The 16,561-nt window shown below is 54.2% G+C and overlaps 6 protein-coding genes across 6 annotated transcripts; 1 reads left to right on the top strand and 5 right to left on the bottom strand.

The window, feature by feature from the left end:
• Positions 1 to 1,216: 1,216 nt before the first annotated feature.
• J7T55_007242 (uncharacterized protein) lies at positions 1,217 to 1,960 on the bottom strand (the record flags this gene model as incomplete). Its single annotated transcript, XM_053133951.1, has 1 exon — positions 1,217 to 1,960. The coding sequence occupies one exon, from the start codon at positions 1,958 to 1,960 to the stop codon at positions 1,217 to 1,219; it is 744 nt and encodes a 247-aa protein (XP_052988286.1).
• A 1,157-nt stretch (positions 1,961 to 3,117) lies between these two features.
• On the bottom strand, positions 3,118 to 5,423 carry J7T55_007241 (colonial-26; the record flags this gene model as incomplete). The annotated part of the gene is made up of 3 exons (XM_053133950.1): positions 3,118 to 3,975; positions 4,124 to 4,568; positions 4,630 to 5,423. The coding sequence occupies 3 exons, from the start codon at positions 5,421 to 5,423 to the stop codon at positions 3,118 to 3,120; spliced, it is 2,097 nt and encodes a 698-aa protein (XP_052988285.1).
• A 5,786-nt stretch (positions 5,424 to 11,209) lies between these two features.
• J7T55_007240 (uncharacterized protein) lies at positions 11,210 to 12,224 on the bottom strand (the record flags this gene model as incomplete). The annotated part of the gene is made up of 2 exons (XM_053133949.1): positions 11,210 to 11,780; positions 11,857 to 12,224. 2 exons carry the CDS (start codon positions 12,222 to 12,224, stop codon positions 11,210 to 11,212), a joined length of 939 nt encoding a protein of 312 aa, XP_052988284.1.
• Positions 12,225 to 13,124: 900 nt separating this feature from the next.
• On the top strand, positions 13,125 to 14,228 carry J7T55_007239 (acyl-protein thioesterase; the record flags this gene model as incomplete). Its single annotated transcript, XM_053133948.1, has 1 exon — positions 13,125 to 14,228. The coding sequence occupies one exon, from the start codon at positions 13,125 to 13,127 to the stop codon at positions 14,226 to 14,228; it is 1,104 nt and encodes a 367-aa protein (XP_052988283.1).
• Positions 14,229 to 14,644: 416 nt separating this feature from the next.
• Positions 14,645 to 15,197, bottom strand: J7T55_007238 (uncharacterized protein; the record flags this gene model as incomplete). The annotated part of the gene is made up of 3 exons (XM_053133947.1): positions 14,645 to 14,833; positions 14,911 to 15,080; positions 15,140 to 15,197. The coding sequence occupies 3 exons, from the start codon at positions 15,195 to 15,197 to the stop codon at positions 14,645 to 14,647; spliced, it is 417 nt and encodes a 138-aa protein (XP_052988282.1).
• A 654-nt stretch (positions 15,198 to 15,851) lies between these two features.
• On the bottom strand, positions 15,852 to 16,545 carry J7T55_007237 (uncharacterized protein; the record flags this gene model as incomplete). Its single annotated transcript, XM_053133946.1, has 4 exons — positions 15,852 to 15,879; positions 16,047 to 16,164; positions 16,319 to 16,469; positions 16,543 to 16,545. 4 exons carry the CDS (start codon positions 16,543 to 16,545, stop codon positions 15,852 to 15,854), a joined length of 300 nt encoding a protein of 99 aa, XP_052988281.1.
• Positions 16,546 to 16,561: the final 16 nt, after the last annotated feature.

Below are 16,561 nucleotides of genomic sequence, written 5' to 3'. Positions count from 1 at the left end.
AAGAGAACATGACCTTCGCATGCAGAAAACCTTGAAAGCGGGGCACCACAAGGGAAACCCCATATTCGTTTCTATACCAATGGCTATTTGCTTTGCTGGCCGTTTCTCGGCTGGCAGACTCGGTCTTCTCATATATACCTCTGAGCATGCCAGAGTGATGAGCAGAAGGATGCTGAGACATCCACAGTAGCTTCAGCAGATGGATGGTTTCCTAAGAATGCGCACCACCTAGCGTGAGAGAATCCTCTCCACTTGTAAAAGAGCAAGAGAGGGGGACCCCGGTTCATACTGCGCGTATGCGCGTAAGGTCGCATGAAGTCGGATGGCGCTCTTATTTTTCTTTTTATTTCTTGAAGACTACGGGGGGAACGGCGGTAGTTATCTTGGATATCTGCTTGACTTGCAGAGTGCGTTCCTGATGGAGGTGCTAAGCTTGCAAACTTTCAGGTCAGTCAAAGACCACTGCCAGACGGCGATAGATGCGCAAAGTAATACGAAGGAGTTCCAACCGAAAGGGACAGGCCATGTGAACTTGCTAAAGTGGCTCAAGAGGCCTAGATGATAACTACTGACTCGGAGTTCGACTTGGATCAAACGAAGGTACGCATGGGTAATCTTGTCCAAATACTCAGATCAACTGACGATGACAGTCCTCCCATATTGATAGCTCGGTCTCCGGGGCAGACACGGCACACGATTGTAACGATATGGAAGGCAAGACTGTAATGCCGCTGAAAGGTAAAACTGCACAGCACACTTGAAAGCAGAACATGCTCTTGTCCACTTGACCAAAGTAGAAAACTATTAGAATGAGGATCTACCTTTCTGCCTTCCTGGGCCTGGGCAAGCCTCTCCGGCCCTCCTATTAGTGCGGCCGGTATTTGAACTCCTCAGAGCAGTAGACGTTGAGATAAGGAGCAGCAGCTTAAAGGGACGAAACGGATTTTAGGCGGTTACATAATGGCGCTATGAGACTTCGAAATAACATAATTTCCCTTGAAAAAGTTAGCACTTGAGCTCATAGCGACGAGGGCCATAGAAAGGTCTCGCTCGATCTTTGCCTGGAGGACCGCGAAGCCAAGAATATTTGCTAATACAATTTGGAAAGCTATATTTTGAGTTCAGAAGGCTGTCGTTGAATTTTTGACCAACAAGGGTCGGGGACGAAGAGCATCTTCACTTGTAGGCCACTACACTGCTGTCCATTTTTGTCCGTTTACCCTGATTTCTTCTTGACTTGAGTCGATTCTAATTGGTAAGAACTAGTGACATCTCCAAGTGCAATATTTACAGCTGCATCGCAATGAATCATTGTAGTGTCGAAAACTGGCACTGGCAAGTTATCTTGATTGAGAAGCATGCCAACCTCGGTGCACCCAAGAATGATGCAGTCAGCCCCCCTTGAGATAAGTCGACTGGCAATGCAGACATAAGCATCCTCGCTTTCTTTCGTAACAAGTCCACGGCACAATTCTTCGTAAATGATGCGGTGCGTTTCGGCTCGGTCGGAGCTGTCCGGGATGATTGGAGATAGACCAGCTGCGACAAGCCGGTCGACGTAAAACGTTTGCTCCATCGTGAAAGCCGTGGCCATCAGCCCCGGTGAATTGAGGCCACGGGCTCGAATGCGGGCGGCGGTAGCATCCGCGATATGTATCATGGGCACCGAGACGCCCTTCATCATCTGATCGGCAACTTTGTGCATCGTGTTTGTCGCCAGAATGATGAGGTCGGCCCCACCCTTTTCAAGTGCCTTCGCTTCGATGTTGAGAATGCTCCCAGCTTCGTCCCATTCCCCACGTGTCTGCAAGGCTTGTATACGCGAAAAGTTCAGCGACCGGATGAGAAGTTCGGGGGAATGGAGGCCCCCAAGTCTGTCCCTGATCAAACTGCAAAGTTGTCGATAGTAGACTTGAGTCGATTCCGCGGACATGCCGCCCAAAATGCCAATCGTCTTCATTTTGTTCACCTTCAGGCAGATGCTTGGATAACTTGTTTTGGTGACTCTGCAATAGATTCGACGACAGGTGTGACTTGTAAGACTAGCGAAGTAGGCTGTCTACATCGTGCCCTTCATCCCACGTGACGTAAGCTGACTGCAAAATGTATTCCTTCAATAATCATCAGTCAAAGCCATTCTTGTTATCCATCGCAGGACTCCAGCAGTGTGCCTGTGAAATTCATTTAGGGCAGATCTCATCACTGAGATAAAAACTATTTCGATTGTTTCCCCTCGCTGTCGACATGAACCATTCTGCTGTGGTCATTTTGGACCAACCAAGGTTTCACGAGTGCATCGTGGATGACGATGAACGCAGTAAAGCTTGAAGCACTCTGCGTCGTCCTCTTCTCAAGGAACTGGAAAGTCCCACCGTTCTGCTCATGCAGATCCATACTCTGGGCATATGTCAAATATAATTCAAAATAGAAATATACAATTTATAAATAAAGGATTATCTCCTGGTTCCGACTTACGTGAACACGGCGTTGTGGAGTATAAAACTAGGTGCTACAGTCATGTCACAAATCACTTCAATCCAATAATTGCGCCAGCATTGTAGCAAACATTCTTTTTGTTCTTCATTTCTGAGCTAAGTATAGATTTGCAGATATTCAACCACATTCGACCCCAGGCACATATCGTCCATGACAGTATGTGCGAGCACCTCATCCACACATGGCAGTTGTGATGTAGATGCGGGTTCATGGGGAAAAAAGACAGCCGGACCCGTACAGTATACACAAGACTGCTGTCCAGAGCAGCTGTCGTTGAGGGAAAGGATGCGTGACGCTCCCAAAACACCGTGGTACCATATTCAAGTCTGTCCACCCAATGTTGCAATTCGGTCCCGCAAAGATGATACAAACGCTCCGCCCCGTTCCACGGCACGATCAAAAGGTGCCGGCAGGTATATCCGATTTTTCCGTCTCTTTTCGGTCTTGATAAATGTCATGCCTCATGCCTGCCTGCCGAATTCAAAATGAGCCCTTGTATCGGGTAAAAGTAAGTTGAAGAAGCGAACAAATCAAAATAAATAATCGCTAGATGCAAAAACATAAGCCGCCGCGGCTCCGCGGCGACTTGTAAAATGACCGTCCCAAATGCTCAAAATGAGACTACCTCATGAAATCCATCTCCGTCCCCAGGCCATTACTTAGACCTAAGGAACTCATGGTGCTGATGTCCGAATTCGCCCTTTGTAGGGCTTGGAAATCCGCTACCGTGCGTATTGTGTGTGGGTTAGGGCCCATGGCGAAACTGGTCGTGCGGGAAGGCCCTTGGCGATTCACAAGGTTATTCGTGTTCATGCCCTGAGACATTGCGTTCATGTATGCAATGCCGTTGCTGAATTGTTGTCCGAAATTGTGGTTCTGATGATCCACATTCATGTTCGGCGCGTGGTCGATTGGAGTGCCCAGGCCATGTTGCATGTCGTGTTGCATGTGCGTGTTGATGTTTTGCATCGACGAAATTGATTGCTGTGGCTGATGCTGGGTGTGGGGAGTTTGTGGTGGGTTATGAGCAGGGGCTTGTCCACTGAGTGAGGATGATGCACCCATCGGGTTCATCATAATCCCTGACATGGAATTATAGGAGTTTTCTGGCAGGCCGTGCGAGTACTCCCCGCCGGGTGACGTGGCTGACGGCGAGCTCATAAACGGAGAGTTCATTTCGTGGTTGGATGATTGGGAACCCCCTTGCGAACTTCCAGAATCAACTGGCGGCTCGTCCATGCGCGGTGTGTACTTCTTCTCGTACTCGTCCATCAACACGGGTGGCTGGGCCATTCCAGCATTACCAAAGCCATCGAAGATGTCCATGTTGCAAGCCTTGGTAGCGACATTGTCCGGCACGTTCTGCAGCATAGGGTTGGCGAGTTTCGGTAATGTCTCGTTGATCTTGCTGATGAGGAGAGGCACAAAGCGGTAATCTCCATTTCTGAGAACTGTAAGAACATTCAACAGGGGGTTGAGCTGTTCACGTGGGCCGGGTGAGAAAGGGTCTCTGGAGGCGGGGTACAAGGCGAGGACGTCCGTTAGAGAGCAAGCGACGTCAAAAAGTTTTGTCAGCTATAAAATAAGTTAGCAAGTAGATAGACGTAAGGATAGTCGGTGAGCATACGAATGAGACGTTCAGGCTCTCCGAGTTTTGCTGAGGCATGGATGAGATGCCGGCCAGCAGATTGGCTGCCATGTTTGCTGAGTATTGCTGGAACATCATGTGGTCTTCGCTGTGGCTGTTGTTGCTGTTTAACTGCCACATCATTGTCTTCAGCCATTGCTGGTTATTCCTGAGATCGTGCAGCTGCGAATCCCCGTAGCTGTGGAATGCGGGGATGATTTCTGCGAGCTGCTTGTGCAGGTTGTTCAGGTAAGCAGCAGGCCAGTTGCTGCGGTTCTTGCTCCACATGCCGAGGAACGCATCATCAAAGGGACGAAACAGATTGGAGAGGTGGATGAAGCTGTTGAGCTGATGAGCCATGTGATCGGTCGGGTCATCGGCAAGCGCCGGTGGGTTAATGGAAGCCTGCAGGGTCACTGGTCTGTTTCGGTGTAACGCGTAGGCTCTGTGGGGTCCATCGAGTTAGCATGAGAGAACAGTGTGAAGTGAGATATCGAGTTACATACCTCTCCGTGACGAAGAAAAGCCAGTACAGACGTCTCCTTCTGGCAGACTCAACATCGTCAAACTGAACGTAAGCCTCCTCCTTGTTCATTCCGATGATCTGGATCATCGTTGAAGCTTCTCTCAGGTGGAACCAGGCCTTCTCGTGCATCTCCAACCCGTAATAGCATGCAAAAAGGAAGTAGCTCGTGCACAGGGTGTTCATTGTGGGGTTATCCGTGTAGTCGAATCCTTTTCGCACACGGATCGTCTCCTCCAGCAGGACGGTGCTGGACACGATGTTTGCACCTGGCATGCTGTCGAGTCCATATGGGTCGCCCGGAATGGTCATACCGGGTTGGATCATCATAAAGGCCGACAGAGCAGCCAACAAGCAGTAAGCGTCGAGGTTCTGGTCCATGTACACGGCCTGTTGCTCGAGTCGCTGGCGGCTGAGAATAGGCATGCTTGGATACATGTTTGCAAAGAAGAATTCGATGCACTCCTTCACAATGTCGCCGGTCAAGAGCCCCGGAGTTGGAGCCAAGGTCGGGACCGCGGCAGGTGCGTTGATGCCATTCATCCGGTTCTGCACCTGTGCAGAGAGGCTGGTTTGTCGCTGCGTCTCACGCAGTTCGCTGATTACTTTGGCTCTTGAGCCCTTGGGACCCTTCTTCTGTGGGATCGCGTGGTAAGTACAGCCGAGCTGAGCCGTGTGGCAGTTACGGCAGGGGTTGACACCGTCGCACTTGACCTTGCGACGGTGACAGGCGTCACAGGCTCGTTTGACGGCGGTCGTCATTGTGCCTGAGGTCATTTTGGCCGTGGAATTTCGACTCTAATTCGGCTGGTTCGCTGAGTCGTGTGTGGTGCGGGTTGAGATGATTTGTTTGCTGGTCAGTGAGCCCAGATTACTGTGGCTCCTGGGGAGGAGTCGGGAGACCTCGTGGCAGGTGGCCGTTGATGAGAATCTCCTCGGCCCCGAAACCTGGGGGCATTCGACGTATCGAAAACGGTCGACGCTGGCTATTCCTCAATCCGAATCAATCCGAAAGTGGCATGGAGTTTGCGTAGCGATGTGGTTGCGCACAGCTGGGGTTCATGCAGGAAGGGGGGATTGTAATCGGGCCGTCGAAGTTTGTGTGAGTGGTTTTGGGAACCCAAATCGAAATCGCGGGGGAGACAATCCGGGGGAGCGGTTCCAACGGGTCCAACGGCTGGTCGGTCGGTTTGGCGGTCGCGTGCGCAGGCTGCAGGCGACAGATTTGTGGATGTCACGGGGGAGTGTATAGTCTGGCTATGAGACAGCGAAAAGAGAAAATCCAGCAGCAAATGTCCCAGGACTCAAGATGAGGTTTTCACGATGACAAGTAGAAATGGAAATGGAAGAGTAGACGCAAGTTTGTTCAGTCAGGCGAGGTGAGGCGAGTCGAGGCGAGACTGGGGGGTTTGAGTAGGAGTGGGGTGGGGGAGGGAGTAAAAGAGACCAGCAGGCCCCAAAATTGAGAGGGAGGAGAGGAGCAAATAGGCAAATAGGCAGAGGCTAGGGCCAGTGAGGGACGAGGAAGGGGCGTCTTGTCTGAAGTGGGCGTGGGCATGGGCGGGAAAATGAGGAGAAAGTGGAAGTGCGGAAGATGGGAAGGGGCTACGGATGGGGGACAACACGCTAATTCCCAGCTGAGCCTAGGCGAGCCCAGCAGGAGCCCAGCACCACCCCAGCAGGAACCGGGATGCGCGCCTTCCCCCAGCACGCCCCAGGTCGGAGCTGCGTGGGCATTGGGCGTGTTCAGATGTATTGTAGCAGCCGGCGCCAGGGGTGGGAAAGGCGACAGGGACCAGGGGGCGGTGGGAAACTGGGAATCGGCACTGGGCAGGAAACTGCAGGACTGGCGCGGACTGGGCAGCTGCCAGGTCCGTCTCGGGTCAAGGCTGCACCAGCACCAGCACCAGCAATCGATCAACTAACTCGATCAACACAGTATGTCCGTCCATCTGTGTGTCTCTTGTCCGTTCTGTGGCGCAGACCAGCATCATCATCAACAATTGAGGACGCCAATCAACTAACCAGACTGCCTGCCTACCTAGCTTGGTACCATTTGCTATTACTCAGTCTATGTACCGGGACTGACTGTTGACTCTGACGGGTTTGATGGCTTGAGTAACGGCTTGGGTGGCTTTGCTCTGCTGGCTGAAGTGATCAGCCCAGGTCAGGTCAGGTCAAGTCGAGGCAAGGCAAGGCGAGCCAAGTCACAAGTCAGTCACGCTCATCACATCTTTACCTCACCGTCATTTCACGATGCTCAATCACTCACTCGGTCGCCATCTTCAATCACACTTGGCCCAGGCGCCCTCACGCCCGCAGACCCAGTCAGGCCCTGACCGAGTCCCGTCGGCACTCGAGCCCAATCGAGGAAAAATAAACTGGGACGAGCTTCAGCTGCCTCTGTTCGGTTTTGGATATTGCTGAACGTATGGAGCGTGCTGAGGAGTGTGTCTGGAGTGTCTGCCTATTGATAGACTGCTTCAGGTCTCCGAGACAGGCAATCATCTTCGAGTGCTGCATTCGATCGCAATCTCTCGTGCCTGTCTCTCATCTTGCATCTGCCACTCGTGGCGGTGGGCTGCGGTGGGCTGCCCTGCCGTAACGTTGTATTCTGGGGTTCGTGCTGTACTTTTAGACTTTTTACCGAGGCGTCTATTCCGCCCTCTCGGATCCCGACTGCACTAACAGGAGCCCGTCTCTTGTACGCGTAATACTGCAGTTCGGCGTATAGTAGTACAGCCGACGTGTTAAGAAAGACATGCCCCAGGTGGGCTGAGCCTGAGCCTGCGCCTGTTATTGGCCTGACCGCTGCAGTGCAGGTCGTGTCTCAGTCCCACGACTCTTGCTGCACAGCACACAGTAAGAATAGCTGCTGAGTTGATGCCCCAAGGCTGTCCGAAGAAAAATGGAGCACAGAACCTACTGACTGATCTCTTGTTAATCATCAGTAGCATCATCATCTCGTGACTGTGTCAATGAAAACCCTCCTCATCAGCGGCGTCGTCACCTTGTCTCTGCAGTGGGATGCGGAATCGGATCCCTGCAAGGAACACGACGAACCGCTGTTTGCCCTGCTCCTGTTCCTGTTCCCACTTGCTCCGGAGCACGAGAGCACCTGATCGTGCCCGTACTTGCTGTATCCATACTTGTGGACTTGTACCTGTGTCTGTGCTCGAGCCTGTGCATGTGCCTTGTGGCCTTGTACGATGAATCCATCGATTGGCCATACCGAGGTTGGTCTAATAGTCAGATCCTACGTACTGTTACGAGTGCCTAGCAGCTTCGAAGCTGAACCTGACCCAATCCGTACATAATAAGCTGCATGCACTAGGTATACGGGGTTTATGTGCCGTGGCGATGACGACCACTGCCCTGCCGCTGTCAATCTTTGGCCCCCCCTGGTAGGGCTGGACAAAGACTATAAAAAAAATTGAAAAAAATCAGTTCAATTGATGCGAAAGCCGGCTGACGACATAGACACGAGACTTGAGACTGAGATGGGCCCTGTGCCTGGATCCCAGGACTGCGGTATCCTTTGTTCTTCAATGCCAGCAGCCGAAGTTTTGCCCCAGAGTCCCGGGAATGAGCCTGTCCGGCCGCCTATAATACGCCCTTACGTATTGATTATTCACCAAACCAAACAGCTCAGCAAATCTGCCCTCGTCTGATCTGATCGGGGCTCGCGGTTCAGACAGCTTCCGTGCCTCGGCCGAGGAAGGCTAGAGGCTTGCATTTCTGGTAATTTTTCAGTCTCAACCTGAATCTCGGGGTTCGCATCAAGAGACCACAGCCACAGCAATGACGGCAACAAGGAGAGCAGACTAGAGACACCCATCCTGTGACCGACTGGCTTGTGAAGAATGGCTTCGGCAACAAGCACTGGCGGCAAAGGCGATTTGAGCTCTGGCAGCAGCAGAAGCAGACTGGCTTACCCCCCCCCCCTCTCCTCACCCACCCTCCAAAAGAGGGCTTTCCCCCAACAAGGCCGCATTAGTGCGACTCCTGATCAACCAGCATCCTGGGATGGCATGCTTCCATTGATTCTTCCAAAACCTTCCACCCAGCACTAGCCTACACTTCTGGTGTGGCCTGTGTGGCTCGCGCAGCTCGCCCGTCCAGTAACAAGCGGCCGGGCTGGGCTCCATTCTGGTCCTAGTCTCCCTACTCATGCAGGCGCCTCTGCAGGTGTTGGCGGTCTCCCCGCTCCATCGAATCACCTGTGCGGCTGCCGGGTGCCAGCTGTCAGTGTCAGTGCGTGCCTACTGTTACCGTGCCATTGTTCGAAACGATGGATGAACGATTGAGTGAATAAACGAAAGGGTAAGGCTCGGTCGGGTCTATGTTATGGTGTATTGTTCAGTGACGGACGGTCATTGCGAGCGGCATCTCGATGACGGCACCCTCCGAAGCCATCGCCGACGACAGACGCAACATCACGACTCGTGCTCCCCGAACCGACGGGTAAAGATTGTCCCCTCCCCAAGTAAACAGGAGCAGACCACGTCACCTGGTGATCACAGACAAAGAGAGGCCTGAGAGGATGCCCAGGCGGGAACGACCACCAGAGGCCCCCATAGCAGTTGCTTGGCCGTCTGTGGGGCATCACAAGGCCTTCTTGGGATGAATTCCAGACCAGCTCGGAGATTTTAAAATAACTGCTATTCCGAATAAACAACAACAGACAGGCATGGCGCGCACTCGGCGACCGTTGAGAGTCAAAACTCCGTCTGATCATCCTGCGACTCGATCCGCTGTACCGTACTGTGTAATAAAGTGCCTGCCTGCTTGTCACCGCCGTGCCTCCGTGCCTCAGTACCAAAGTATGGGCAATAATTGGGGTGGGCCGGAAACGAGCAGCAAGTCGTCGGTCGCCCAAAGAAGCTAAGTGCCCCGGCGGATCCCACGACCACGATTTGCTGGTGCGAGAAACGCATGGGGCTGGGCTTGTGTTGCATCTCAGGTTGATGCGGGTGACTTTTCCTTGCCTGCCTGCTGTATTGAAAGCTGAAGGGGAGATGAAACCCACCAGAGTCGGGGCGGAAACAATGCCCGCTCGTCATGCAATGCCAGTCATAAAAAGATCGAATTGTGTTGCGTGCACTGATACACACACACACACACACACTTGCTTTGCTTTGCTTTGCCTTGCTTTGCTTACGAAGCCAGCACTGCCAAACGGGAACAATAGAAATTCCCCAGGAACGGCCATCCTTTCCCTTTCGAGAATGTCCACGCGGTCGATCACCCTTCCATCAACCCGCCGGTCCCTTTCAACAAAAGAGTCGCGCGTGCGTGCGTGCGCAAGTTTAGTGAACCGTTTGCCAGCCCGCCAGCCCGCCAGCCCGCCAGGCGACGAATCTTCAGCGTCGGATCCGCAGCGGGCACTGCGACATGCGACGTGTGTGCGACTTTGTTCTGTGTGCCGAGCTAGCGAAAGCGGGCTGGCCGTCCCGCTAAAAGCCACAGCAGCAGTGCCGGATCCCACGCTTTTGCGTTGCGTCGCGTCTGGGGGGGGGGGGGGGAGTAACCAAAACCCGCCCACCCGCGCGGCTGAGATCGCAGCTGTCAGAGGCGGGCTGGGTGTTTCACCAGCAGGGTAGGGCATCGCCTTACCGCCCGCTGGGAAAGGGATAGGGCGAGGCTGTTGTGTTTAGCTGGTGCCGTAGAATAGCCACCACCGACCCCTACTCTGTGTTGGACTATATCGCCGCATCTAAGAAGCCCTGGGCTCGGCTGGCAGATCTGCGATGGGTAATTTCCTCCTCTTGCGAGCGGCTCCGGAGCACACGCCACGCAGCTCGGTCCACGTTGTTGATGGACGACTCGAGTCTTGCATGCGCTGCGCCCAGCCGTGCCGCGCCAGCTTGACCGAGAGATCATTGCGTCGGGGGTGCTTCCACTTCCGTGGGCAGCGCATCAGTTGTATGCTTTGCGTAGGGGGCGGGCTTTGTCGCGTGCGTGTGCCAATGTTCGGTGAGCATGCCTTGCCAAGATGCCCTGCGACGCAATGGGCACCTGTCCCCGTTGTGGGCGGGTGTCCGTTCCCGGTGGCGGGTGAAAAAGGTCGGCGTAGTGGGGCCGGCTGTCAGTGCGGACACATGTAGCGTAGGACGTGAATCCGGGGGCACAAAGATCCACTTGCAATGACAGGCACGACAGGTTTCCGGGGGGACTCAGGCTCTCGGACGAGGGACAAGAGACCAGTCTGGTGTACAGATCCTGAAAAGGCCTAGCTGCATGCGCTTCGACATCTCGATGTATGTGGTGTTGACCAGTTGGGCTGGCTGGCTGGGCTTGGAGCATCAAGTTGGATATTGCTGTTGACAGATTCTGTTGACTGTCGCCCATTTGATCCTGAATGTGGTCACTTCGAGCCTTGAATACGGACATCGATTAAATCGAACTAATTGTTAAACGCTGACCTGTCCTATAACCTGCAGCCAGCCACGACGGGCATCCAAGACCAGCAAAACCATGCAGCCAGCCCAGTCCTCGACTTAACGCCAAACACCAGCAATTCAGAATGATAAAACTATAGGCCACATGCTCCTCCCCTTTTCTCACTTCCTGTGTATCTTGGGCAGGTACTTGACCCAAGGCACACAATTATTAGCATCCCCGTGCTTCCCATAATCCTGCGCAGGCACAAATTGGCCCGTCTGCAGGCTGCCCTGCACAAAGTACACATACCACGCCTCATGCAGCTCATCGCGGCGGCGGCCTCCGCACCGCAGGACGACCTTGCCGCCGCTGAACTGCTCGAGGATGCGGCGCACGTCCTCGAGCGGGTAGTGTGTGCGGGCGCTGGGCTCGATGCCGGCGAGCGACAGCGCCGTGTACGTATCGAGCATGCGGAAGAGCCCAGTCGCACGCGTGAAGTAGTCGACGACCTCCTGGCCTGCGTCGTAGTTATCACCGTAGCATTGCGGGTTCAGCGTGTTGATGCACGTCGCGTGCTTGTTATACTCATGCGTCCAGAGGTGCGCGTTGCTGCCCCGGTTCGCTACCCAGTACCGGTCCATGAAGGCCCGCAGCTCCGTCTGCCCGTAGTGTGCTAGCACGTCCGTGATGTTGGTGAAGTGTGGCGCCATGTTGCAGTATGCGTCGTAGGAGCCGTCGCAGAGGTCGGGCCTGTGGGGATGGGTGATGCTGTCAGTCTGGGGGGATCTTCTTTGGTCAAGGGGTTTGCAGTGTGGGTTTAGCTCACCATAACCCGTGCAGGGTCCAGTCTTCCTCTGCTCCTCCAACGTGTACCTCGCGATCCCAGAACTGCGTGAGGAGCATTCGCCCGCCAGGGTATACAAAACAGCACGAGTCGTCGCCCGCGACTGGCGTGTTGTTGTGGCAGCTCGTAGGCCCGTTGATGGGGCAGGAAGGCGCACCACTGAGGGGCTCGTAGTGTGTGACCTCGCCATTGTAGCTGTCACTCGGTGTTGGTACCACTTCGCTGACACTCCCGAGTATTGGATCGATGAGGTTCGAGAAGGGGTTTGAAACGTCTTGGAGGAGGGGGAACTGCGACAGCAGGTTGCCGGCGTAAGCCAGCGCCGAGCGGATGGACGTCGATGGAGACATGACTGTTGTGTTCCGAAAGCGTTCTGATCCTGAGGATTCAGAGTGTAACGCCGGTTCTACATGAGAGGAGATGATGATTCGAGTAGTGGTTGGGTCGAGACTCGAGGAGAAAAGAGCCCGTTTGCAGCAGCTGGCGGTGGCTGTGGGACCGAGTGTCGTCAGGGTCCAGGAGCTGGCTGAGCTTGTGACAGCCTGCTGGGGATCGGCGTGGGGTCTCTCTGACCGCTGATTGGGCTCCTTGGTCTGGGGCAGAGCCCACCCCTGACCTGCCGACTCCCGAGCTTCCTCACTGTACAGTACACATGTACCTAGAAATATGATACCTCTTCTTAATGGCCTGCATGCAACAGCAACAAACACTACAAGTCTGACATAGGGTCAATCCCGATACTCGTCTCCCAAGCTAAGACTAAAACTCCTACCCACGTGTCCTGATTAATGCATCGGTTTCCTCTCTTCAACTCACCCATCACGAGTACTTGATAGCAACATCTCCAATCGTAGCGTGCGTATGGACCCATCACAGTTGATTAAAGCAGAGATGAGGTCAACCAATGGCAAAGAAAGAGTGAAGATGTTGAGAACAACGTTACAGGAGATCCGACGGACCGGTTCGGAAGGCTTGCTTGTTCCACTTGACGGCTCACTGTGCGGTCCACGTCACTACAACTGAACGACGGAACGAGCCAGAAGCAGCAAACAACTTCTCTGAAACCTGCAACGGCTCAAGCCGTAGCCTTTCCCGTCCTTGCAAGTGGAATAGTCCAACCAATTCTTCGGAATGCGGTTTCACAGTTAGGTCTCACGAGCGGTTATACCCTCAGGGCGACCAGCTTCCTGTGTTGATTTTGGGTTTGAGTCTTTCTCAGCTTCCTGGTAACGACAGGCCGGACTGCTACCATGCCTGTGGAGGACCATTTCCCGGAGCCCTTGGTCTTCAATCCAGCATCGGGGATACACAAGCACACAGTGATCCTCCTCCACGGCCGCGGCGGAAGCGCTGACGCGTTCGGTCCTGCGCTACTGAACACAGCCCTCCCCGTCGCAGGCACCGCCATAAGCACACAACAAGATGGCCCCCACGGCCGGAGACGGACACTCGGTGAAGACAACGGGGTTTCCACTGATGCCTCGGCTGCGCCTTCAGTCTGTGATGGAGCCTCTGCCAAATTGTACAACCATATCAGCCCAATAACGCTCGCTCAAGCACTTCCCCATGCTAGATTCGTCTTCCCGACCGCCCCCAAGCAGCGTGCCACTGTCTACAAGCGCAGCATCATTCGCCAGTGGTTTGACGACTGGCACCTGGGCTTTGTCGATGACAAGGTGGATAGCCGCTACGACCTGGGCCTGCAAACCACCGAGCTGGTTAGCACCGTCGAGTATCTGTACCGTCTGATCGCCGAGGAAGCGAGGCTGGTCGGTGACACGCGGAAAGTCATCCTGGGAGGAATTAGTCAGGGTTGTGTAGCAAGTTTGGTGGCGTCGTTGCTTTGGAAGGGAGAGGAAGAATTGGGTGGTGTCGTTGGTATGTGTGGGTGGCTGCCTTACATCAGCCAGATGAGAGCACAGCTCGTGGGTCGAGATGGTCAAGAATCAAGAGATACAACTTGGGGAGAAGACCTAGAAGAGGGTGCGGGCTTTGATCCTTTCGAAAGATCGGCTTCCCCAGATTGTGATATGGATTTACCCGGTGGCATTGACGGCAAAGGCTCTGTGAAGTCAGCCCTTGAGTGGCTGCGAGGCGAGCTCGACATTCTCGAGACACAGTCCGGTTCCTCGGATGTGCTCCGGAGCAGCGTTCCAGCCATTTTGTGTCATGGCCAGGATGATGACAAGGTCGACATCGCGAAAGCGAGTGAAAGCGCCGAGTTTCTCCCGGCCCTCGGTCTCGAGCCACTTCGCTTCAAGGAATATGCGGGCGTTGGGCACGAGTTCTCCTCGGAGATCCTCTCTGATATCGCTGTGTTCATACAAGATGTGCTTGGCGAGCCATCAATTTGAGACGGGAAGATGGGCGTCCCGGCTCTGTTCATGTGCGACCTGTCCGCTCATGAGACTGGTGCCACAACCAAGACACCATGGAATATAAGCATCAAACAAAGACGGTGAATGCTCATGCCGAAAAGCTCCAGGGGGGACTTCGCTCCATGGATCGAACTCTCAGTCGAATTGTGTGGGTTCAGTGTGGAGCCTGGTATGTCTCGTCACATCAAAATGAGCACGAAAGAAGTGTTTGATGCCGTCAGGCAATTCGCGCCTGGATATGCATTACTATGTGACAAAAAACATTATCATATATACCATCATCTCGTCCGTGATCAGTACAGCCCAAAAAGAAAAACGCCAATGCATGCACTCAGTTCATCTCCCCTCTGCCCATCATTAACTTCTTATGTCCCAATTTGAAGTCATCAGCTTCATGGAAGACCGCAGTCAGAGGCGGGGACCTGGACGGCAGTGGCATCAACACGGCCGAGGGCGGCAGCCTGGCCGTTGGTCAGCTCGTCCATGGCGGCCTGGGCGATGTTGAAGCCGGCGGCGGCGTGGTCAATGGCCAGGACGTTGATGGTGCGTCCGCCGTAGCTCAGCTGCCAGCAAGTTCCGCACTGGGACCGGGAGTTAGCTGCTTGTTTGTTTTCTTCACGCCTTTCTCTAGCCGGGAGAGGATGGGGTATAAACTCACGCTCGCAGAGTTCCAGCCGGCGATGGCTTCGGCACCACCGACGTGGGGGAAGCGGGGGATGGCGCCCTGGGTCTGGTAGCCGTAGCGGGTGATGAGGCCGTTGGTGCCGTCGGAGCAGGACACGGCGGTCATGGAGCGGCTGGCGTCATCATAGCCGGTGTCGTAGGAGACTGTGAGATGATGTTAGTATCTATGTATAAGTGTATGCAGAGGGGGGAGTGAAGCGTACCAGTGATGGCGGTGGCAGCAGTGGCCAGGGTGAAGATGCTGAGGATGTTGGCGAACATTTTGAAGGTGTTGGGAGAGTTGTTGGAGTGAGTTGAAGTTGGTTTAAGGTTTGGGAGGTGTGGTCTTGAAGATTAAGATGTATTAAAGAGATGATGGTGGTGATGATGATGATATCTCCCGAACTAGACTCATCAGCAGCGGTGCTCGAACTTTATATATGAGTTCGTCGTCCACACAAGACCCCGAGCTCGACGTCCATCGAGCAAAACCTTGAGCGCAAGCAACGTATGATGTCTCGCTCATCCACCGAATGCCACCGATCGGATCCTCTTGGCGGCCGTCATCGCGAAGCTGCCACCCATCATAACCCGCTTATGTTATGGGGAAGCCCCAGCTACCAGCCCCAACACGGCACACCCATACCGGCAGCCATGGCCCTTGCAGAACGCTCTGCCGTATACCCTGCGGCTGTTGGACTGTCAGCACAAGGCGGGCGAGGTCGCGGTGCTACTGCAGCTCTGTTCCGCAGCACGGCCGTTAGCTCGACCAGAGTACTATACGGGTGGGTTCTCTGACGGTGCCAAAGTTCGTGTTGGGTGCGGGCAAGTGGGACACGATCGACGTTGCGACTCTCGTATCCATCCTTCCGAGGTCCAGGTGACCTTCTGACTTCAGTTTAGGCGGAGAAACAAAGCCGTTGGCAGCGTCCAAATTTAGTAGGCCAGCAGGGCGGCTGGGGTGCTAGCAGACTGCTGTTAGCAGTTAGCATGGCCCGGCAGTCGCCGGCAGATCTGCAACCATATGCCTGTAAACTATAATCTGGGGCCAGCATACCACACCTTAAATCCAGTAAGCTCTTGGCCTTGGCCCTTTTGGGACCCGCTGCGGCTGCTACGATACACTCTTACGATGGGAACAGCTTTCCCCAGATCGTGTCTGGGGCGGTGAAGAGGCTCTGGAGACAAGACACACAGACACCCAGGCTGACCGATATGCTCCTCTCCGCGTTTTCGGATTCTTGCCGTGCTATTCTCGAGCATCCGAGCTTTCGAATGGGGTATACGGGGCGAAATATGCAAAAGAAAGGGTAGGCAGCTCGCCTAGCCGTCCCACAGAAGCAACGCGACCTGCATGAACTGCAACCTCGTGAAAAAAGAAACGGGTCCGCTCCTCACCGTACTCGTGATCATCCCGACGACCGAACCGACAACACCGATGCTTCCTTGCATGACCCTGACATCGACGACGTCGACCACCAGCCGTGCCAAATCTCCATCGACGGGCTTCGTCGCAATGTTCGCATCCGTCGAATGTGGTCTCATACCCTTGACCTGGCCGAGATGTTCCGATGTTCTTGTCTCTAGTGTAGTCTTTCAATAAAACCTCGATGGGAAGTCATCATACCATGGTGACTGTTCCCTTA

This window comes from Diaporthe amygdali (assembly GCF_026229845.1).
Source record: "Diaporthe amygdali strain CAA958 chromosome Unknown NODE_40_length_369474_cov_65_526704, whole genome shotgun sequence".
Classification (NCBI taxonomy): Eukaryota; Fungi; Ascomycota; class Sordariomycetes; order Diaporthales; family Diaporthaceae; genus Diaporthe; species Diaporthe amygdali.
This window is presented reverse-complemented; position numbering and strand designations above follow the sequence as displayed.